General features: G+C 38.5%; 2 protein-coding genes across 7 annotated transcripts in view; one reads left to right on the forward strand and one right to left on the reverse strand.

The window, feature by feature from the left end:
• The window catches only part of Dbp80 (putative ATP-dependent RNA helicase Dbp80), a 97,659-nt gene extending 82,617 nt beyond the window's left edge, over positions 1-15,042 (forward strand). The window contains exons 8-10 of the mRNA XM_068366297.1: positions 6,596-6,705; positions 8,195-8,372; positions 13,308-15,042. Of these exons, the coding sequence (XP_068222398.1) occupies positions 6,596-6,705; positions 8,195-8,372; positions 13,308-13,372 (353 nt within the window). The 3' untranslated portion in view covers positions 13,373-15,042. The remainder of the gene's footprint in view (positions 1-6,595; positions 6,706-8,194; positions 8,373-13,307) is intronic.
• Positions 15,043-15,449: 407 nt separating this feature from the next.
• The window catches only part of Papss (PAPS synthetase), a 60,244-nt gene continuing 50,686 nt past the window's right edge, over positions 15,450-25,007 (reverse strand). For all 6 annotated transcript variants that reach the window (XM_068366293.1, XM_068366294.1, XM_068366292.1 and 3 more), the window contains exons 6-11: positions 24,229-24,426; positions 23,302-23,503; positions 22,757-22,850; positions 20,426-20,561; positions 18,448-18,571; positions 15,450-17,566 (exon numbers count right to left, since the gene is read on the reverse strand). In XM_068366293.1, coding sequence (XP_068222394.1) covers positions 17,115-17,566; positions 18,448-18,571; positions 20,426-20,561; positions 22,757-22,850; positions 23,302-23,503; positions 24,229-24,426 — 1,206 coding nt within the window. In that variant the 3' untranslated portion in view covers positions 15,450-17,114. The remainder of the gene's footprint in view (positions 17,567-18,447; positions 18,572-20,425; positions 20,562-22,756; positions 22,851-23,301; positions 23,504-24,228; positions 24,427-25,007) is intronic.

Consider the following 25,007-nt stretch of genomic DNA (forward strand, 5'->3'; position numbering starts at 1 on the left):
AATGAAAAAAGAGATTCATTCTATTATCTAATAAAAGGATGTACAGAGAGAGAGAGAGAGAGAGAGAGAATACAAGTATTTGTATAAATAGCAGGGGTATATAATTCGAGAGAGAGAGAGAGAGAGAGAGAACTACGCATCTGTCAAACTCAGTCCTACAGACGACGCCATAAGGATGACGTCATCATTTAAAGACCGCTATTTTCATTGTTTGGACAAATAATTGACTATTTGTTCTTTCTACAACCTTAGGTAACATTGGCCTTGCTATAATGTTCCCGAGGGCGTTGTGGAAACACAATGTACATACGAACTTCAAGTAAACAAACGCATACATTATAACTTCTATACATCTTTGGCATCTTTGGCTTCTGTTTTCTTGTTCTCCACTTACTTTTTGTTCTTTCTATCACCTTATGTAACATTGGCATTGCTATAAAATTCCAGAGGACGTTGTGAAAGCACAATCAACATACAAACTTCAAGTAAATAAACACATGCATTATAATTTCTATATGTCTTTGGAAACTGTGTGATGTGTTCGTAGGTGGTAGTTTTCATTCACCTACCCTCTACCAATGTCTTTCATTTCTGCCAGAGGTACGAGATTTCGAAACATGAGAGAGAGAGAGAGAGAGTTGAACATTGTTATTATAGTATTTGTATAAATGGGAGTTTTAAATAATTCGAGAGAGAGAGAGAGAGAGAGAGAGAGAGAGAGAGAGAGAGAGAGAGAGAGAGAGAGAGAGAGAGAGAGAATAAAAGTATTTGTATAAATGGCAGTGGTAAATAATTCGAGAGAGGGAGAGAGAGAGAGAGAGAGAGAGAGAGAGAGAGAGAGAGAGAGAGACCTGCGCACCTGTCTAACTCAGTCAGGCAGACGACGCCATAAGGATGACGTCATCATTTAAAGACCGCTATTTTAATTGTTTGGAAAAATTATTGACTATTTGTTCTTTCTACAACCTTAGGTAACATTGGCCTTGCTATAATGTTCCCAAAGGCGTTGTGGAAACACAATGTACATACGAACTTCAAGTAAACATAGGCATACATTATAACTTCTATACATCTTTGGCAACTTTGGCTTCTGTTATTGTAGTAGACTTCGTTCATCTACACTCTACAAATGCCTTCCATTTCTGCCAGACGTACGATAGATCGAAATATAAGTGAAAAATCGCTATATATATGCAAAATTACACACAAAGACGATTTTGTCAAACTAAGTCATGCAGACGATACAGTAAGGATGACGTCATCATTTAAAAACCTCTACATCTTCGTTATTTGTAAAAATAATGGGTTGAAACTTTTGGAGAGCATGTACGATATGTTTCTCTATACAGAGAGACAATAAAACGATTTTTGAATTTTTCAAGTTGGTATGCGCAAAATACCACCGCGGACGGTCCCCTTAAACAGTTCCTTCAGTTCCTGGCGGGCCATTCAGTCGTGGTAATGAGTGACAACACCACGGTAGTAGCTTACATCAAGAAGCAAGGAGGTACTTTTTTGCAGCCCTATCCCATCTAGCAGTAGAAATACTGAGATGGGCCAAGATCCACTCGATACCACTATTGGCACACTTCATTCCGGGCAAGAGGAATGTGCTCGCCGACAACCTGAGCAGAGCATCTCAGATAGTGAGTACCGTATGGTCTTTGGATCATCTAGTAGCCAACAAAGTCCTGACTTTGTGGGGTTCTCCGATGGTGAATCTCTTCGCAACGCCCCTGAACTTCAGGCTCCCATTGTATTGCTCCCTAGTCCCAGACCCCAAGGCTCTGGCAAGATGCATTCCAAGAACGGTGGGACAACATCGACGTTTACGCCTTTCTCCCGTTCTGTCTGATGAAGAGGGTACTTAACAAGGCCAGAACATCGGTCAATCTCTCAATGACCCTCAGCTATGGCATCATGCGGAATGGTTTCCAGACGTTCTGCAACTCCTGACGGAGTCTTCAAGAGAACTCCCTCCATGACACGATTTACTCAACAACCACACGCCAACATTTTCCACAAAGCTATAGCTTCGCTACGACATCACGCCCAGAGACTATCCTGCATCTTGTCACTCAGAGAGGATTTTCGCAAGAAGTTACGAACTGGATGTCTGGATATCTGTGGAAGTCATCAGCAGCAGTCTACCAGGCAAAGTGGAAGGTCTTTTGTGGTTGGTTTCGTGGAAGGGGTATCTCTTCTCTCGATATCACTATTCCAGTGATAGCGAAGTTCTTTGTGTATTTGCGTGAAGATATACGCCTTTCAGTTTCGACGGTAAAAGGCTATCTGACAGCGATAAGCCTTGCCCTCAGACTGAATGGAATGGACATTTCCTCATCACTAGGACTTTCCTTACTCGTAGGGAGTTACTAATTTACCTGTCCTCAGTCAGAAGTGAGACCTCCCCCATGGAATGTGGTTCAAGTTCTCCCGTCTCTAGAGAGGCCTCCCTACGAACCATTACGCCAGGCAACAGATCACCACCGGGTTTGGAAAGACGGTGTCCCTGCTCACTTTAGCTTTGGCCAAATGAGTCGGCTAACTTCATGGTCTCTCATACGATATCGCTCATTCGTCACTGAGTTTTGCAAAGACTCAGAATCCGGAGGTGGCGGATCCCCGATTCTACTCTTTCCAGATTACGAGTCTCCGCTCTGTAACAGATGACCCAAATCATCTCTTACTCTGTCCAGTGAGGAGTTTGAGGCTTTACCGCAAAAGAACAGCAGCAGCCCGTCCCCATGTGCCTTCACTATTCGTCAGCACAGGGAGGAACAAGAGGAGGGTCACTAAAAACACCATCTCTGCTTAGATTCGCAGGGTCATAGACTATGCCCTGAATCCAGATCCTCCTCCTTCACGATGTTAGGGGAGTAGCTACGTCTTTACTGCACAACAGCTGGTTGTATACCTCAAGCTCCTAATTGGACAAGTAGCAGAAGGTTGAGGGCACTGTTACCCAGTTTTAGTCTGCGTGAATGAGAAGGTTTGACTGGCTCTTATTCTTTTCTTCATCCTCCCCTCTCTTGGGGGAAGCAGCAGCCTGGGTTCTGTGTACAAGCTGACCTCAATCCACTGCAGGTAAACCATGCTCCCTTGTGTGAATACAGTTGCGTTTCCCATACCCTGGTGAGGTGGTATTGGGAAAGTCTCGGTTACAACAGTTTTTCCTACAAAGACTCGGAATAACTTTTACCTTGACAGTCACTCTGCTTAGCTCGACACACAGCTTGCGTAGGCCGCAGACCTTGCTTAGTAAGGTTTAGCGAGGTGTAGGGACTCCTTATTTTTGGTACCAACCTATCAAAAATAAAGAGCCCCCGGGTAAGCTAAAAAGCCAGATTGGCAGGGATGGCCACCCCCCTAATGGGTGAGTCACCCCTGATAAATAGCATAGGTTTGTATTCCAGTTACAGATTAAATGACAAATTCGGAGATGATTTGTATTTTTCCTAACGATACAAACCTTTAACTATTTATACAAACCGCGGAGGTAGCAGCAGTAGGGGATTCAGCATTATGAAGCTTCATCTGTGGTGGAATTGTGGGAGGTTGGGCTGTGGCACCCTAGCAGTACCAGCTGAACTCGGCTGAGTCCCTGGTTAGGCTGGAGGAACGTAGAGAATAGTCCCCTTTTTGTTTTGTTTCTTTGTTGATGTCGGCTACCCCCCAAAATTGGGGGAAGTGCCTTGGTATATGGATGGATGGACCCTCCTACCCTATCCTCCCTTGAAAGCTACCCCTCGCTACCACCCGCTAACTAGCAGGATGGGTAGTTAACCCTCGGTAGATTTCAATGGCTTGTCCTTTCAGCTTTGCCGAAAGTAATACTACCCCTAACAAATAGCTAAAGGTTTGTATCGTTAGGAAAAATACAAATTATCTCCGAATTTGTCATTTACAGGATTTTTCTTTTTTATTATTTGATTAAAGTAAAGTTTTTTACTATTTTTCTTCTGTTGTCATTTGTCACAATTATTGTATGAATGCTACATGACTCTCCCAGGTGAGTCCCTCTCTCCCACAAGTCCCTGTAACATGGTGTCTGTGCTGTTAGTAGTGAGCCATGCTTCTTAAGTTTTCAAACCAGCCTGAGGTTTTGGAAGTTTTTCACACAGGTGATGCATCCATGATATGTGTTGTTTTTTGCACCTTGAATCGCCTCGATGCTCATTCGCACCTTCTGGCCCCGGGCTGGAAAACGGCAGCGAGTCCTGGCGTGTAGATTGTATATGCAACATTGTTTTTTGTGTTTTGTGGAGCTCTCGTCGACAGCGTTCCTGCCAGATCTCATAATTGGAAATAACTCGGCATCACCAACTTCTTTAACCCTTTTACCCCCAAAGGACGTACTGGTACGTTTCACAAAACTCATCCCTTTACCCCCATGGACGTACTGGTACGTCCTTGCAAAAAAATGCTATTTAAAATTTTTTTTACATATTTTTGAAATTTTTTTGAGAAAATTCAGGCATTTTCCAAGCGAATGAGACCAACCTGACCTCTCTATGACAAAAATTAAGGCTGTTAGAGCAATTTAAAAAAAATATACTGCAAAATGTGCTTGAAAAAAAATAACCCCCTAGGGGTTAAGGGTTGGAAATTTCCAAAGAGCCTGGGGGTAAAAGGGATAAAGGCTGGTTTATTCGCATGCTTACATATCAACTAGTGTGGAATGAGATTTTATATTTTACCAGTGTGAAGTTATATAGAAATACTTTTCAGTCTATGTTACACAGCTTTGGTTTTTGTTAGTATGTCATTTAATTTGTGTGTATATGGATAGCAGGTTAGCCAGGGCACCAGTCACCCGTTGAGATACTATTATTATTATTTCTTGCTAAGCTTCAACCCTAGTTGGAAAAGCAGGATTCTATAAACCCAGGGGCTCCAACAGGGAAAATAGTCCAGTGAGGAAAGGAAACAAGGAAATATTAAATTTTTAAGAAGAATAACACCATTAAAATAAAGATCAATATAAGCTATAAAAACTTTAGCAAAACAAGAGGAAGAGAAACAGGACAGAACTGCGTGCCCGAGTGTACCCTCAAGCAATAGAACTCTAACCCAAGACAGTGGAAGACCATGGTACAGAGGCTATGGCACTACCCAAGACTAGAGAACTATGGTTTGATTTTGGATTGACCTCCTAGAAGAGCTGCTGACCATAACTAAAGAGTCTCTTCTACCCTTACCAAGAGGAAAGTGGCCACTGAACAATTCCAGTGCAGTAAACACTTGGGTGAAGAGGAATTGTTTGGTAATCTCAGTGTTGTCAGGTGTATGAAGACAGAGGAGAATAAGTAAAGAATAGGCCAGACTATTTGCTCTGTGTGTGTAGGCAAAGGGAAAATGAACCGTAACCAGAGAGAGGGATCCAAGGTAGTACTGTCTGACCGGTCGAAAGACCCCACAACTGTCTAGCGGTAGTATCTCAACGGGTGGCTGGTGCTCTGACCAACCTATTACCTACTACTGCCAGAGAGTTATGGGGTCCTTTGACTGGCCAGACACTAGTACATTAGATTCTTCCTTCTGGTTACAGTTCCTTTTCCCTTTGCCTACACATACACCGAATAGTCTGGCCTATTCTCCTCTGTCCTCATATACCTGAAACACTGAATTTACCAAACCATTCTTCCTTCAAATAATTCTAATATATTATTTTGCCCTTCTTCATAACCCTCTTTTTATATCGTTACGGAAGCATTTACATAACTGAAAGTCTTGCTTATACTGTATGGATTACGGGTCCATCTTGATAAGAGAGCAATATATTTTTTTTTTATATTTATGATTTATTATTTATTATAAATTTAAGCTTTGCTAAACCCAAAAATAAATTTTCTAAATTTTTATTAAACCCAAAAATTACTGCTTTAAGCTTTGATAGGCTCAATATTTTAAGCATTTTCAAGCTCAAAATTAATATTTTAAGCTTGTATAGGACTAAAGATTTAACTCTTTTACCCCCAAAGGACGTACTGGTACGTTTCACTAAACACATCCCTTTACCCCCATGGACGTACCGGTACGTCCTTGCAAAAAAATGCTATTTAAATTTTTTTTTGCATATTTTTTATCATATTATGAGAAACTTCAGGCATTTTCCAAGAGAATGAGACCAACCTGACCTCTCTATGATGAAAATTAAGGCTGTTAGAGCAATTTGAAAAAAAATATACTGTAAAATGTGCTTGAAAAAAAAATAACCCCGGAGGATTAAGGGTTGGAAATTTCCAAATTAGCCTGGGAGTAAAAGGGTTAATATCTTGGCCTTTGTTAAGCCCAAAAATTACTATTTAAAGCTTTAATGAACCTAAAAATTACTATTTTAAGCTTTAATGGACACAAAAATTACTACTGTATCTTAAGGTTTTATGAGCCCAAAAAATTATTATTTAAAAAAAAAAGAAACTAAAATGTGAAAAATATAAAGATTATCAGACCTCAGAAACCCTTCGATAAGAAGAGATTTCTTCATAATATATTTATAAATCCGCTATATGAATTGCCTGATTCTTCTACGTTCTAATCGTGCGAATATTTTCTTGCTTCCTTACGATTCTCACATCCCCTTCTTCCGCAGGAGACCTCACGCCCGACGAACGTCTCAGGGTTTTGTCCCGGTACCGGATGGGAGCCGAGAGGGTTTTGATATGCACCAACGTCCTGGCCCGTGGCATCGACGTCGAGAGTGTAAGTATTTAAAGGTCCTCTCCCGAAGTCAAACATGATATAATGTGGATGGGGCAACCCAAGTATAGAGTTAACTAATTTGATGGTAGGTTCAATTTTGAATAAAAAAAAGGGTTTTCCTTTAGATATAGAGAGAAATTAGTACACCAAGCTTTCCCCTGGGCTCCACAAGGCACTAAGAAGAGTTGGAAGACCCAGTCCTACATGGCTGAGGACTATGAAGCATGAAGTAGGAGATGAATGGAGAAGTATTGAATTTTTTAAAAGCTGAAGATAGAGACGACTGGTGAAATCTAACCGAGGCCCTTTGCATCAATAGGCGTAAGAGGAGATGATATATAAGGAAATGAAGGATTTTTGCAGGTGTAAATATGATGGATATAACACACGAAATCTTTTAAGATGTTTTACAATAATAGATTAAACATATCCATTTATAATGGAGTGATTTGAAGCAGTAAGCAGTGACTGGTGGAAACTAAATTGAAAGAAAGCAGGTAATTTATACAAAGCCTTTGGGAGATTCTTGAAGATCTATAAGATTCAAAGACATAAAAATCAAAGTGGTTTTGAAGCTTTAGTGCCAAGCTTTATACTAACAGAGACAAAGGAGGTCACAGTCCGAGTACCTAAAGAGTTTCCGAGTGGAACGGATTACGCCAACACCCCTGTGGAAGATTCGACGAACAAATGTTGAAAAATACGAATCAGATAATTTTGCGTTGATTTGCTCGGCAAAAGTTTGAAGTTACGAGTATTTTTATTGGTAATTTCCAACTGTTGAATTATGTTATTCATAGTAGATTATTATTGAGTTTAAAATTGTTATTCATATGAGAATTATTATTGAATTAAATATGTTTTTAAGGGAAACTACTGTATTGTAGATATCACTGGCATTTTAAATTTCTATTTTTGATACTCACAGGAACAAAATATACTATCTAAACTATTGTTTGGTTAACCCTTTTACCCCCAAAGGACGTACTGGTACGTTTCACAAATCACATCCCTTTACCCCCATGGACGTACTGGTACGTCCTTGCAAAAAAATGCTATTTACAATTTTTTTTTTTTTTTTTTTTTTTTTTTTTTTTTTTTTTTTTTTTGATAATTTTTTGAGAATATTCAGGCATTTTCTAAGAGAATGAGACCAACCTGACCTCTCTATGACAAAAATTAAGGCTGTTAGAGCAATTTGAAAGATATATACTGCACAATGTGCTTGAATAAAAAATAACCCTTGGGGGTTAAGGGTTGGGAATTTCCAAATAGCCTGGGGGTAAAAGGGTTAATATTATTACTAAATTTTAATGAAATAAAGTTTTTTAGGCATTTTTTGTTAATGTATATTAAGCCTTGGATTTGAAAGCAGGTGACCAGTCATAATTAGCATCAGGAATGAGAGGAATATTAATCTTTGTGAGAAACCAAACGACTTTGTTCGAATATTGTTTTGACGATCATCAGATCACATTCCTTCTTCCAGGTCAGCTTGGTCGTCAACTACGACCTTCCCGTCCTGCACGGAACCCACAAGGCCGACTGCGATACGTACCTCCACCGCATAGGCAGGACGGGCCGCTTCGGAAAGACTGGGAACGCGATCAACATCATAGACGGGGAAAACGACCTCAGACTTCTGAGGGAGATTGAAGAACATTTTGGTAAGAAGAAGAAAAAGAAACAACAGTGTGTCTCTTGTATTTGAGTTGGCTGTCGTGGTACACAGACACACACATTACTCTCTCTCTCTCTCTCTCTCTCTCTCTCTCTCTCTCTCTCTCTCTCTCTCTCATTGTTTCTACTACTGTACTTTGTCCTATATGATATTGAACAATTACAATACCATATCAACCATTGGTAATATTGAAATAGCATAAAAGTAACCTTAAACATCCATAATGAAATCATCATTCCTGTGATATCTTTCTTTAAATCCCAGATCAATCCCAAATGTTTTGTGATAAGCTGAAAAGGCACACTGAAAGATGCATTTGGCAATGGACTGCTACGTACACAGTACATATGCTGATTTTCAAAATCCGCCATGCATCCTTTGGGATTTAAACTGGTGGAAAAATCTACCGGTTTTGCAAAAGTCGGTTCTTCACATCACATTTCCCAAAAAAATATTTTCCATCGGCATTTGTTATATGTTTTTTTACTTTACTTTACGGGTTTATTTCTCGCCCTCCGTCAGACACTAAAAGTCTGTTCAGGCGGGCCTTGGTGTGTGAAAAATAATTTCTTTCCAGTTAATATTTTGCTCTGTATCTTATCAGTTATTTCGCTAGCATTTGTATTCAGGCTTAATAGTTTTCAGGTCACTATTATAACACTTTCTAAAAAGATAAGTCTTCAGGTTTTTCTTGAAAGCTGCCACATTTTTGCTATTCTTGACATCGAGTGGAAGGTCATTGAAGAGTCTCGGTGCAGCATAACTGAACGTTCTTCCTCCCATTGCATGATTCACACTAATTTTGAATAGTCTATGTGGGTCATCAGCATGTCTAACTCTTACAGCGGCGCTGGTAGCTTCAGGGTAGGGGACCAAGCAATCACGAAGATATTTAGGCTTATCACTTGTAAGTGCTTTGTGGGTCAACAAGCAAATCTTAAATTCAATTCTAGCTTTAATAGGTAACCAATGTAGATCGATCAATGCAGGAGTTATTCTCTCCCGTAGTTTAATGCCTTTTATCAGTCTAGCCACCCGGTTTTGCACATTTTGAAGCTTTCTTAGTAGTGTATTGGGCAATTTGTGGTACAGAGAATTGCAATAATCAAGCCTTGATATTACGTGACTCATCACTAAAATTTTTGTACTGCCCTCTGTTAAATATTTTCTAATAAATGCTGTTTCTCAGGTGATAGTTACACACTTTCACTGTGTTCACTATTTGGTCCCTCATTGACAAATTACAATCTATCAGTACACCCAAATTTTCCCCAACAGCCACAATCCCAACATCAGCACCACCAATTTTTATACTTTGAATTAACTGGTAATTCTTCAAAGCCACCTTTGTGCCAAAAAACATACATTCTGTTTTATCATCATTTAATTTGAGCTTTTTCCTCTGCATCCATGTTTTTATTTCAGTCATTATCTCATCAATTTTCTTCTCTGTATCTTGTGTTGTTGAAATTGAGAGGTAAAACTGAGTATCATCTGCATATAGTTTAAAGCCCACTTTTTGTTTTTTCAAGAGGTGTGATAGCTCAATAGTATATATGTTAAACAAGATAGGGCCCAGAACACTACCCTGTGGTACACCCTTCATAAGAAATCTCTCACTGGATCGGTTTCCATAAACTTCTACAATAGTCTTCCTATTCATTAAGTAACTTTGCAAAAATTCCAGTGCTTCCTCAGTCACTCCAATAGACTTTAAGTCGTCAAGTAAGTACTCGTGCACAACATTGTCAAAAGATCTAACATAATCAAAATTCCACACTTTCCCTCATCAAGAAGACCTATCATATCATTCATTATTGAGCATAAGGTAGTTTCTGTAGAATGATTAGCTATGTAGGCCGATTGATTTTCCGGGGATACCTCTTAAGTCATCAACATGCGCCCATAATTGCTCACTTATGACTTTTTCAATAAGCTTTGACATGTAGGATAAATTTGAAATGGGCCTATATGAATTTAGCTCGTTCACATCACCTTTTCCTTTGTATATTAGTTTGATCAACGCAGTTTTTTCACAGCTAGGAAAACAGGATTGTGATATACTTGGGTTAATTATGTTCAGGTAAATATTATATACAACTTGCTTGTTTGGAGCTTCACTTATTGAACTGTTTGGGAAAGGGTCGTTTCCACAATTATGTATTCTTCATCTCTCTCATAACCTTTAACAAGTTGCACATATTTATTTCCTTGAATTTGATTAACTTCTTTCCCTCCTTCACTGGCATAACTGACTGTCCTTCCAAGTGATTTTGGGGGAAACCTCTATAAATTTTATCAATTTTTTCATTGAAGAATATAGCAAATTTCTGTGCACAAACAATGTCAGGCAAGACATATTTTTTCTTTAATCCCATCAAATCGTCTAGGTTTTTGTGAAAGTCCTTCATGTTATTGGTTTTTTTACATTCGCCATTGTAGAATTTTCTTTTTGTTTTTTCCAACTGGATGTTATAGTCATTTCTGGCCTTATATATATATTTCTGGCTTGTGAGGATTTGGCTCTTTTCCATCTACCTTCCATCTTACGTCTGTGTCTTTTTGCCTTTAATAGCTCACTATTATACCATCTAACATTTTTTGCGTACAACTATTTGTTTGCTCTTTATAGGACACGTGGTATCGTACATTTTTCCAAAATTGTCGTTATATTTCTTGGTATAACACCCAACACATTCTCTATCTTCCATAGGTTCACATTGTATGTTCTCACAAGACATTTGCACTACACTAGCTTCAATAAAATTCTCAGCATCAAAATTTTCCCCTTCCCTATATGTGATCCAGTTTTTCAATACTCTGATGCAATTTATATTAACATAAAAAGTGATGAGTTTATGTGTTTTTGAGATCTCAAAAAAGTCTGGTTCCACTTCAAGGTTTCTTATTAGGTCAGAATCTTTCCCACATATGACCAAGTCGAGTGTATGACCACCTACTGACGTTGATACCGAAACACTGTTTATTATATTAAACATCTCAAATACTTTAAATGTAATTCAAATTGTCTACGAGTTTCTTTCTTCCACGGATATTTTGAATGGTACGAGGCATAGCACTTCCATGAAACCTTTAGACAGACACCTTAGGTGACGTCCAATGAGTAGCGAGTGTGCCATTATCACCTTCTTCTGGTTAATCAGTTCTACTTATACAAATCCATTTATCGTCTCTTCAGAGAAGTTTGACAACGTTAGGCATGTTTTTTACTAGATCAGAGGCTGCCTGAATCACCAATCCGTCTATGCTTCAGGGAACAGAATGTTCAATTCACAGGGCTTTTGTTCAATGCTACGTTGGCAGTGCGAGTCCTTTTCAAAATTAAAGAGCTTTCTGCCACTCCAAGGCTGATATTTGCCACAGAATGCTTACTTACACTCTTCAGGGCTTTATTACGACGAGGGACCTTTCCACTTGTCCTTGATTTTCAATCGAAGCAGGGAACTTCTCTAGACTAATCTACAAATGCTTTTGGTCATTAGAACGCTCTACGAGAGCTTACAATCATCCAACGTCTTAGGGCTTATGTTTCTCCCCCTTCGGGGAGAAGTTTCGACTCTTCCTGTTTCGACTTGTATAAAACAAATTTCTGAAAAATTATACTATAAACACTTCACATTGAATGGAAAGAATATTTTGATTGTTTAGAGTGAAATGCAATAGAAAATGAAGCAAACTTTTGACAAATTTATTCTGTAATCAGCAGTGAAACAAATAAACATGGAAATGTAGGTTATTGTTTTAGAGTAAGTGAGCATTTATATCCAATGGTTAAGTATCTCGTAAATAGCTCGAGGCAGTTACTAGGCCGACGCTACTGAATATACACGTTTACTCATTTCCGGAAATTTTGATACTTTTAAGAAATGAGTTAGCAGCTAGAGTGGATATGAATGTGTTGAGGTGGTTTGGCCATGTTGAGAGAATGGAAAATGGTTGTCTGCTAAAGAAGGTGATGAATTCAAGAGTTGATGGGAGAAGTACAAGAGGAAGGCCAAGGTTTGGGTGGATGGATGGTGTGAAGAAAGCCCTGGGTGATAGGAGGATAGATGTGAGAGAGGCAAGAGAGCGTGCTAGAAATAGGAATGAATGGCGAGCGATTGTGACGCAGTTCCGGTAGGCCTTGCTGCTTCCTCCGGTGCCTTAGATGACCGCGGAGGTAGCAGCAGTAGGGGACTCAGCAGTATGAAGCTTCATCTGTGGTGGAAATGTGGGAGGTTGGGCTGTGGCACCCTAGCAGTACCAGCTGAACTCGGCTGAGTCCCTGGTTAGGCTGGAGGAACGTAGAGAGTAGAGGTCCCCTTTTTTGTTTTGTTTCTTGTTGATGTCGGCTACCCCCCAAAATTAGGGGAAGTGCCTTGGTATATGTATGTATGTAAATTACTAACTGTACAAAATCGAAAGTTCACATAGTACATCTTTGTCTCTGTCCTGCGGGGTCACATGTATCGAGGAGGCCCAAGTCACTTCTGTCTAGTCTCTTGGAAGTAATTAGCGATGTAACGTAATACTGTGTTACTGTGTCTCGCTATGTGGTGGTTTGGGGGGGATGCTATATTCGGGAAAGATCTATATGTAAGGGGTTATTTTAACATCTTTACTCATCTTAAAATGTTTTAGATTTTTTATTCATTGCTTGTCATATATAGTTTATTTCCTTATACAGTAAATGTTTTAAAATTTTTTATTCATTACGCATCATATATAGTTTATTTATTTCCTCATTTCCTTTCCTCACTGAGCTACTTAACCTGTTTGAGTGTTTGTGCTTATAATAATACTAAATGCTGTATCAAAAATCTTTATCCAACACTTTTTTTACAATTTGATTCACGTGCACACACACAGACACGTCCTTCTCTCGACCATATTCTTCTAATGATTTTCTTCTTGGTTTCAGGAATCAAAATACCAAAGCTGGATTATAACAACATGGACGAGATTGAAAAGCTCGGCGAGGACTAGAGGGTAGCGCGACTCGTTCGCCAACAACATTTATTTTAATCAGTTTTGCAGGGATGAAGAAGAAGAAGAAGAAGAAGACTTTTTATTTGACAATGTGATTTTTCTCGTGTTAATTTTTTTATTGGGAAAATAATCTTTTTTTAACCATACGTTCATTGAAAGGATGTTTTTTACGAAACAGAAAGAATATAGAGGAATATATTTAAGTGTTATGTAGTAAGGTATTTTCTTTCCAAGTAACTTTATATTTTTGAAAAGTATTTAAGGGTTGAAGAAAAGTTAAACTTGGAACAATGAATTTGTTCTGGGATTTGTTAATTCCCGTCGTATCGAGAGGTCAGTCATTCAGTGGATTCTGCTCACTGTTGCCATTGTGAGATTTTCATTTAAATGTCCAAAAATAATTGCAATTAAGGCCTTGAATAGATAGAACAGTTTTCTTTGTATATATCAATATTTGTAGAATGTCAAACCATATTTAAGAAAAGACTCCTTCCATTCATAATAATAATAATAATAACCTTTGAAGTCTCGCGGTTCCTAATGTGTTAATGACGTAGTTTAAGACGAACGAAATTGTGTAAGATATACAGTGTGTATTGGATTGTATACATCTATATATATATGTATGTGTGGAACAGTGACTGTTGCAAAGATGCCTTCTCATTATGGTGCAGAATTTTAATTGTAAGAAAGACTTTAGAAAAAGCAGAGGAAAATATATAGTCGTGTCTTGTCGATTTTTTAAAAAACGTTTAGTTTTGAGTGACATTTAAGGTATGCAGAGAAACAGCTCCTCAACATGTTCCAATGCTAAGATTTCATTTTAGTTGCTGTAAATGTTATAAAGATTGGAAACTGTAATAGATATTAACTGACTTCTATAAGTGATGATGTAGTCTTGGGGCCCAGAACTTGGGAGAGCTTCTTCGGACATCGACAACCCAAGGCGTATTGGAACTATGTGACATGTGTGATAATAAGGGGGAGGAGAGTTATTGAAATAATAATCTGAAATCAGTTGTAAGGAAGCGAAGAAATAATGCCTAGAAAATTATGCAAATCGTACGACCGAACTCGCTGTCGTGACCCGAGATGACGTCGACATTGTGCTCTCTCTCTGTCGGAATTTGCAACGCCTTCTCTTGTTTTTTCCCCGCGACTCCACACGTCTCGACTATTTCATTGCAGACTGTTTTTAATGAAGTTTTGAAAGTTGTTGTTATTGTGGCAGATCTTACCAGAATGGAGTCTTTATAAGCCCCTGTAGTCAGTCAATTAGGGACGGCACAAGTCCCTCCACGTATTACTGTAACGAGTGGTTACCACTGTACAATGAAGAAACCTACTGTGATATTTATTGTCAAAGTTAAAAAAAGTTAAATCTTGATCATTTTCAAAGTGTTGATTAAATGGTAGAAAATGTCCACCGGCATTAAGAGGAGATACGAAGGAAGGAAGGAAGGCCGGCCGGACGAGACTCTCATTATTCCAATGGGTTCCGAACAAGGCGACGTGCACAAAGGACGAAGACAGTCTCCTCTTCGTCGAGATTATTCCACGGGACTTTACCGTCAGCCTCATTCAAGTTATTAGAAGAATAACAAAACAGATTTACTGTTTATCGTCATGTGATAAAATTTAAGGGAAAATAAACACACACCAGAGTTGTTCTTCATTTGGCTTCCCTTCTTTACACACGGGAGAATTTTGGCGCCACCACTACGCGGTATTCTTGGAGTTTTATTTCAGCTGTGACCAGGTTGTGGAATGGTATTCCCAATGCGGTATTGGAACTTAGAACAAACTTGATGCTCATGTTTGTGAAGAACAGGTTGACGGAAGAGAGTCTCTCTCTCTCTCTCTCTCTCTCTCTCTCTCTCCTCATAGTTTGTATATGACAGATCTGTTTTAATACTGTTACTGTTCATAAGGTACTTTAATATTTTTCATTCATTGCTTCTTATAAATGGATTATTTCCTCACTGGGCTATTTTCCCTGTTTGGAGCCATAAATTTAAAAAAAAATGGACAAACTATCTTGATGAAAAGGCAAAAAAAGGTTAAAAAATCTCTCTGAACTGGGAAAAAGTTTATTGGAACAGATAAAAAAATCAGAATAAAAAAAACTTGTAAAAATATGGAGTGATAACAGCAGCAGCAGCACCCAGTTTGAACATACACGATATAAAGATATATGAATTATGGACAGTTATATATAATATATAGTTATATATAATTCTTGCTATGGATGCATAGTATAAATGAATATGTATTCTAGACAAACCATTGCTCATGTTTTATAGTTTTATATTATGAAGCAACTGTTTATCTCACTCAATTGACTACAACAGTAGAGGTATATAAGCCAAAACTATTTCAGTTTGTTCATACAGGAGCCCAACACGTCACTCTCGTACCTAAAAATGAACCCAAGTTCGTTTGTATCCGAACCGTTTGATCGTACTTCTAGATTAAGGTTCTGTGTGTCTCTCTCTCTCTCTCAAAGTTTACTAATTCGTAATCTCTACCAAGATTTTAAATAATTCATAAATAAAAGAAGTATTTTACTTCACTTACAACTCTACACAATTTATATATTGCAACTAAATTAAAATCTAAAACCCAGAATTCAAACCTTGTCTACAGAAAGCAATAATAAGAAGAAGAGATTTTAACTCACAATCCCAGTCTTTATAATTTATATATTGCACTTGAAAATTATATTATTATTATATGACTTTTCTAGAGAGGAATACTTTCTAAGGTCACCTTGAAATATAAACCGGTAGTCAGTCATCTCCGTACTGAACTCATTCAAAGTTTGCACAATACAAAAAAAAAATGGTCCAGAATTATGATAATGCCCCGAAATACCTACACACGTATGTACACAAAATACTGTTTATATATATATACCTGCCTTTACCACACCCGTTCACTCCTAGTCAGCAACACTAATCAATGACCTGGCATGAATATTTGTGCATATATGTTTCTATCATATCTGTATTTGAAATTATGAACTACCACACACACACACACTCCCACAAACACAATTCATTGCACAATTAGGGTTGATTCACACTATCAGTGAGGTCAATGTCTTGGTAAAATTATAAAAATAAGGAAAAAAAAGCATCATTGTATAGGAATATTGTTCACCGATACTAGGAAATGCATTCACACAGTGAACATTAGCCTGTTATGGTACACGATTTTTTTCTATCGTGCTGGAGCGCCAGTAAGAATGCTTGCATTTGAAATTACGTAACAATATTTGACCGGACCATATCTGGAACAGCAGCAGAACATGACCAGACCGATACTGCGAATCAACTCTTAAAGGTTACGATAAAATCTTTCTCATGGGTGGAATATAGTTTGTTACTCTATTCCACAACACACCCACTTTACTATGTAATACAATGGTCACTATGACATCAGAACCTGTCAATTTCATTGCAATTTTGGATGGGATTTGTTACTCAGTCTGAATTCTAAAGGAAATCTAGACCTAGTTCTCTTACCCAGCTCAAATTAGCTAAAAGACCCAAGCAGAAGTCGAGGCTAAACTCGATGGTAGTGATGCGCGTGTGTTGGCCATGAGATTTTCTTCATTCATTTCTATCTGGAATTTAAGGCTTATAGGAAACTTGAAAGAGCTTAAGACGACCATTAAAATACACATACAATATATATATATAATATAAATTAAATAAAGTATTATTATCTAGACTCCTTAAGCTTTGCCGCAACTCTGGTAGTACGAGCTCAACACCTCCCAAGCCTTGGGCGCCATGAAGCCATCTGGGGGGTTCTCCCCGCTGCGAGCCAGTCCCCTCATCTTCGTGCCGGAGATGAACTCAAAGTCCTCCTTCCTCGTGGGGTCGAAGAAGGCCATCTTCCTGACAGACTTGTCGTAAGCGGCCACTCTGAAGGGGATGATCTCCAGCTGCGTCAAACCCGGGGCCATGGTGAGCACCTTGCGGCCGTGGGTGGCTTCGTACAGGTCCTTCTTCGTCTCCGGGTGCGGCATGCCGGCCGGATCGCGGCCCACGATGTAGAAGTTTGCGCCGGTGGCCATCCTGGCCTTGGCGTGCCACTGGACCTCCGTGGGGCCGGCGTACATCATGGGGGACGGGAATATGGCGAGGACAGTCGAAGCGGGATCCAAGATGCCTTCTTTCAACACTGTGAAGAAGAAAGCATTATTTGAGTTAAGTCAATTAGAAGATTTTGAGGAGTTTCCATAAGGAATCACGGCCTGAAATTTAAAATATGCTTTTCAGCATTTTAATTTGAGATCAAATCTGATGAATGTTACTTGGCTCCAATGAGCACATCTTGAGAACGAATAATTCTGGCCAAATCTGTGATTGATGATTATAAAATAGATAAATAAAAGCTAGAGAAAGTCCTAAGTTCAAACTTGCAGCAAATGTTTTTATGTTGAATAGGCTGACATAAGCAATAGTTAACTCCTTGAGTAAAGAAGAATTGTTTGGTAATTTCAGTGTTGTCAGGTGTATGAGCACAGAGGAGAATCTGTAAATAATAGGCCAGACTATTCGGTATAAGTGTAGGGCAAGGAAAATGAATGGTAAGCAGAGAGAAGGATCCAATGTAGTACTGTCTGGCCAGTCAAAGGACTCCATAACTCTCTAGCGGTAGTATCTCAACGGATGGCTGGTGCCCTGGCCAGACTATTCGCTCTGTGTGTGTAGGCCAAGGAAAATTAATGGTGAAGCAGAGAGAAGGATCCAATGTAGTACTGCCTGGCCAATCAAAAGACCCAATAACTGGTGGTAATATTTCAACGGACAGCTGGTGCTCTGGCTAACCTACTACTAGATTTATTCAAGAAATTATTAAGTATTTATTATTTAAAAACATCGCTTACTATTATCCTTTTTTTCTTTTCTCGTTCTAAACAATAACAAAAACATCAACAATTGTAAACATAATGATAACAAATGTTGATTAGTCAAATCTATATCCCTACAGAAAAAAGTGTAACATTCTAAAGCATAATATGTCAAAACAGATATGTTCAAAGCAGCCAAATACTTTACCCGCGTGATGCTGTTCCATGCGTGTCTTCAGAGGGACGTCGTCGTCCTTGGTGAAACCTCCGAGTGGGTGGAGTAACAATACAGGGTTGTGGTAGCCACGTTCTAGAAGCTGGCGGCGTGTGTCCTAAAATATACGAAGGCTTGGAGTCATTCACTGTACACCTGGGCATTTTTATTAATGGATAAGTGGAAACACGGGTTAAAAAAATGTCCCGTTATCAGTAACTGAGTAAATATTCAAGCTTTGTAATAAGTCGCACTTTCAAACCCTCTTCAATAGCAATAAAAAATACTACCATGTTGCATTCAATAAATGACAATACTGTATTCGATTTCTATTAACCAAGGCACTTCCCCCAATTTTGGGGGTTAGCCGACATTAAACAAAGGAACAAAAGGGGACCTTTCCTGTCTCCCCTCCTCCCAGCCCGATGGGGGATTCAGCCGAGTTTGGCTGGTACTGCTAGGGTACCACAGCCCACCCTCCCCCGTTATCCACCACAAATGAAGTTTTATACGCTGAATCCACTACTGCTGCTAACTCCGCAGGCAACCGGAGGAAGCAGCAGGCAGAAGATGAATGGGATTAAACAGAAATAAGTACACAGAAATACGCACCACTTTGTTTGTATCCCATACAATAATACACACCTACACTTATGGTGTGCTGTCTTTACGTTGCTCATTCTTAAGTATTAAATACAAAAACAGAATCCACGTTATGTCAGTTTCCAAGCGTAAAATACATCTTGTGGAATTTTACTAATGTATTTTATTTCTATAAAATAATAGAAAGATTTATGTACTGTTTTGTGTTCAGTATGTATACAGGGAACATTTTTATTTACAATTAGCCTTCCTTAACACTTAGTGTAGGATAAACCGAGATGCCTTCTTGGGCTTATATCATCCTGCTTTTCCAAGTAGGGTTGTAGCTAAGCATTTAATAATAATAATGTAAGGAACTTCGTAAGGTGAAAAATGACCTGCGTCGAAAATTGTCTTTAGGCAGGTCTCTTGGAATTAATGACGTAGTTTTACTATTTAAGAAATATAATTTAGTGTTACCTTGCCAGGAGTGGAGCTGGTTGGGAAGCACACACGGTTGATACTTAGTCTTAGGGTAAGGAGACAGCTCCTAGGGTAAGTTAGGTGGTGTTTTTGGAGCTGGTTGGGAAGCACACACAGGGTTGATACTTAGTCTTAGGGTAAGGAGACAGCTCCTAGGGTAAGTTAGGTGGTGTTTTTATGTAAGTTTCCCTTTTAAAATTTTTTTTTTTTTAGTTATATTTTTTGAAATTTTACACCAGGCCTGTACCAACAAACTACAAAGGCTCCTAGAATTAGATTATCCTTCAATTTTATGTATATATTTTCTTTTTTTATAGGTTTCCTTTTTAAATATTATTATTATTATTATTATTATTATTACTTGCTAAGCTACAACCTTAGTTGGAAAAGCAGGATTTCATAAGTGCCCCAACAAAGAAAATAACCCAGTGAGGAAAGGAAACAAGGAAAAATAAAATCTTTTAAGAACAGTAACAACAATAAAATAAATATTTCCTATACAAACTATAAAAACTTTAACTAAACAAGAGGAAGAGAAATTAGATAGAACAGTGTGCCTGAGTGTACCCTCAAGCAAGAAAACTAACACAAGACAGTGGAAGACCATGGTATATTGGCAATGGCACTACCCAAGACTAGAGAAAAATGGTTTGATTTTGGAGTGTCCTTCTCCTAAAAGAGCTGCTTACCATAGCTAAAGAGTCTCTTCTACCCTTACCAAGAGGAAAGTAGCCACTGAACAATTACAGTGCAGTAGTTGACCGTTGGATGAAAAAGAATTTTCTGAAGTAACAACCCCCCAAAATTTTTATATAGCCACAAACAAACAAACACACACACACACACACACACACTAGCACTTGACCTCATCAGACTGCCGGTAGAAAGAGTCTAGACCAGCTCTCACCTGCATCAGGAGCGCATGTCCGTTGTGGATGGGATTTCTCAGCTGGAATGCAAAAACAGCGTCCGCGTTCATCTGCCGGAACTTGGCTCTCAACTCCATTGGGGTCAGACGGTATTCATCCAGCCCGTCTTGCCATCTGCGAAGTAAATACTATATTAGCGTGAAATGTCATCATCTGCTGCTTGAGTGAAAAAGTTGTAGACTACAGTACTAAAGTCAATTCAATCAGGATATAACCTATATTGTTTATAACTTGATTATCCAGTTGGGACATCTGATCATGCCTTGATTTCTTCGGTAAAGACTGAGCAGCCTGTCCCGGACGTGTCATACTCGTGTAAGATTTATATAAAATCTCAAACAGACTAGAATGGGCTTTTGAGTGATGTTTTGAACTTGAATTGGTCATAATCTTATAATATTGTTAATCTGTTCCTTTGAATGAGAATCTAGTCAACACAATTGATAGGCGCATCCCTTCTCGTGTGCTAAGGTACCGAGTGAAGGACAAACCGTGGTTCAATGATGATTGTAGATGTGCGTATTTGGAGAAGCAGGAGGCCTATCATCTTTGGAAGGGTAACAGATCAGATTTGACTTGGAATAACTATACTCAGCTTCGAGCCTTTGCTCAGAGAGTTTATGCTTCAACTGAAAAGGAGTACAATTTAATCATAAAAGAAACATTTTCTGGTACAACCCAGGAACAAAAATGGTGGTCTACCCTTAAATCTGCACTCTTTGGTGTAGATGCAACAGTTCCTCCTTTACTTGAACCAGATGGCTCAGTCACTCACTGTCCAAGGGAAAAGGCAACCCTTTTGCCTGATGTGTTTGACAGTAAGTAGAGGATTGAGAAATTTTATTTTCCTAATTCCTGTTTCCCTGAGGCTAAACTAACTAATCTTGTTTAATTAAAATTCTCTTGATGGACTTTGATGCTTATGAAGGTGTAGACCTAAATGGTATTCTTTCTTTGTTTTTTATAAAGTCTACAGATTTCTTAGCTCCAAAGTTATGTTATTTTGCACAAGAGGTGCGTTTAAAAAGCACTTGTTGGAGAACTGGTAATGTTACTCTACTATGTTAATGTGTTTGTGGTAGCTCAAGTCCAACTGATTAAAACCCAATTTCCATAACTCCCATATTATCTAAAGCTTTTGAACATCTTCTGGCAAAACGTCTTAATAGGTTTGCTGAAGGTAATCATCTATTCCCTAGTTTGCAATTTAGTTTTCGTAAAGGCCTTAGAGCGTGTGATGCCCTTCTTACAATCTCCAATGCTGTACAGAAATCCCTTGATTGTGGACACGTACATTTAAGACAGACCTTTCCGTAGTGGAAAAAGGAAATTGAATAAAAAAGCAAACGTCACTTCACAAGAAATTGACAACTACAGTACTTTGAAAATAATCGCAATTTTTAATTAAATGGCAAATATTTTGTTAGGTTTATTTTTTGTTTGTGAACAATAATACTTTAAAACTACCGTACAAATTTCAACGAAACTTGTGGACACGGTATGACCAAAGGACGAATCCATTAGATTTTGCAGCGGAGTTAATGGCAAAATAAGACTGCTTGATGTGCCCCTCTAGTAAAATTAACCTTTAAGAGATATTCTGGGGGAAAACTGTAATACCCTGAACTTGAGAAAATTTATACAAAGTATTTGGTTATATTACGAGCTATAATTGATTTTATTAATTTATTTATTTATTTTACCCTTTTAATCCCTATTTATTTCACATCTAGATTTTATTGTATGAAAGTGTTGCGATTTGTATTAAAGGTTAACCCTTTTACCCCCAAAGGACGTATTGGTACGTTTCACGAAAGCCATCCCTTTACCCCCATGGACGTACCGGTACGTCCTTGCAAAAAAATGCTATAAAGATTATATTTTTCATATTTTTGAAAATTTTTTGAGAAAAATCAGGCATTTTCCAAGAGAATGAGACCAACCTGACCTCTCTATGACAAAAATTAAGGCTGTTAGAGCAATTTTAAAAAAATATACTGCAAAATGTGCTGGGAAAAAAATAACCCCCTGGGGGTTAAGGGTTGGAAATTAACAAATAGCCTGGGGGTAAAAGGGTTAAAATGATACTAAATGGTGTGAGTGTACAGATATGATTGAAAGATTTTCGTTATATAGCGCTGAATGGCCTTTGATGCCCCAGTGCTTGGCTTAATGCCTAAATCCTGTATTCAATTCAATTCTAGTTGAATGTCCTTATAAAAAAGGAACTAATAAATTCATCAACACCCGACCGCGAGTTTTCTTTGCACGAGATATAAAGACCCCCAGTACAATGCATCGTCACTGACCTGATTCTCTCCAAAGCCTCAATGTCGCCCCCGCACAGCCAATCTCCGCTCTCGTTGATCATTTTGATGTAGGGGTGGTCCTTGCAAGTGGTTCCTGCAATCGAGTAATATAATATAATACAAAGAATTTGATACTGTTTTCTACATTCAGATTCGAAGGGTCGTCAATATTAAAAGGGTATCTCATGACTCTTATATAAATCAGGATCAAACATATATACATATTTCTTTTTTGGGGGGAAGTTTTCTTTTGGTGAGAAGGGGCTCTTAAACCTCTGGGTAATATCTACTGCAAAAATATACTACTGTATTACACAAATTTGCAAACGACACCATTGCAAAGATATTTGAAAAGAGAAGGCACAAGATGAAATATGATAGTAATTAGAAGCACATCATCACCATTATAAAGATAATCGAAGCACAACAACATCAACATTATAAAGATAATCGAAAAGAGAAGGCGGGATGACTGCTCGGACCAAAAGGAAATTCTGTAGGAGACTAAACCCCAACAGACAGAAAAAACCGCCAGTCAGACTTACCGAACTGTCGAGCGCAACGCTCCTCCTTCCGGTGCTCGTAGAACTCGGGCTGTCTCAGGATGGCAACGGCCCGGCCCTCGTATTTCAGGGCGAATGCCGAGCATCCGTCGAGCTTCTCCTTGTCCTCCGTCGCGACTGGGAGGACGATCGGAATCGACTGGTTGGTGACGCCCATGTCCAGGATGCAACCGAAGTGTTGGCACTGGAAAAATATCATTTTTATTACTACTCGGAAGCAGGTTTCACTGAAGATTATAGCTGCCTCAGCGGCATTGATTGTGTAGTTGAGCTTTTCAATTGTAATAATTTTCCTTTTCTTAACAGTACAGTAGCTATTGTATGTCATCAGTAGGTAGGGAAACAGAAGCAAAATATGTGGAGACATTCTAAGATTTTACTAAAAATGGACTAAAAGAGGCTGTTGTTTCCTCTAATCTTTTGGCACTTGTTCATAAGATGCCTTTTACGCTTATTGGAAAACAGATCCTTTGGATGTTGTAGATTTCTTTACAGGTACAAATGGTTACGGCTTTCAGAAGCGTTAATTAAGTCAATTGCAGTATTGCATATAGTCGCCAGTTGTTGAATTATTTACTTTTTTCTGTTTTATACAAATAATTTCCTTTTTTTTTGTTTCACACAAATTATTGTTCTTTTTCTTTTGAATGTTTTGTACAAATTATTATTCTTTCACTTTTTGTGTTTCTTACAGATCATTATTCTTTCAGTTTCTTGTGTTTCGAACAAATTATTATTCTTCCCTTTTTTTCTGTTTCGTATAAATTATTATTGGAATTAACAGGAAATGACATAAGGAGAGTAATTATAATTTAAAATATAATACAAAGCAAGTGTTAGGCTAGGCCCTTACCAGGAGGTCACAGAAGAATAATCTACTGTATATCTGCACACTTTAACTTCTCTCACCTGCAAGAACTCTCTCTCCCTCATGAATCCAGTCATGGGCGACGCCCATCCCTCAGACAGCACCTGAAGCCACTGGGCGTCCAGTTTGGTGATGTTAATGGCGGGTAAGGTCTCTGCTTCGGCCCGTGCATCCTTGAGCTTGTTGTCCGCCACGAAGAGCTCCTTCAGGGAGTCTCTGATGGTTTCGGGAATTATTCCCTGGAAAGGAAAGGGGGAAATGAACTTCGGAGGAACTCTAGCACGGCGAGTGGCTCCCGCCAACGCAGGCGTCATTGGCAGCAGCGATAGTGGATGAACAAATGAAACACAGGGACGTTGGAGAACATTATACGCAGTGACTCCCAACTGTTTTTTGTTGTGACCCTAAAGTCTTAATATTTCATGTTACAGTTATTATTATTATTATTATTATTATTATTATTATTATTACATGCTAAGCTACAACTCTAGTTAGAAAAGCAAGATGCTATAAGCCCAAGGGCTCCAACAGGGAAAAATAGCCTAGTGAGGAAAGGAAATAAATAAATGATATAAGATGTAATGAACAATTAAAATGAAATATTTTAAAAACAGTAACAACATTAAACATATTTTGAATATAAATTATAAAAAGACTTATGTCAGTCTGTTCAACATAAAATCAATTGCTGCGAGTTTGAACTTTTGAAGTTCTACCGATTCAACTACCCTAAGATTAGGAAGCTCATTCCACAACTTGGTCTTTATTTTAAGTTTTCTTTGTTCATTTTTAACCCTCTTACCCCCAGGCTCTTTGGAAA

This window comes from Palaemon carinicauda, chromosome 43 (assembly GCF_036898095.1).
Source record: "Palaemon carinicauda isolate YSFRI2023 chromosome 43, ASM3689809v2, whole genome shotgun sequence".
Classification (NCBI taxonomy): domain Eukaryota; kingdom Metazoa; phylum Arthropoda; class Malacostraca; order Decapoda; family Palaemonidae; genus Palaemon; species Palaemon carinicauda.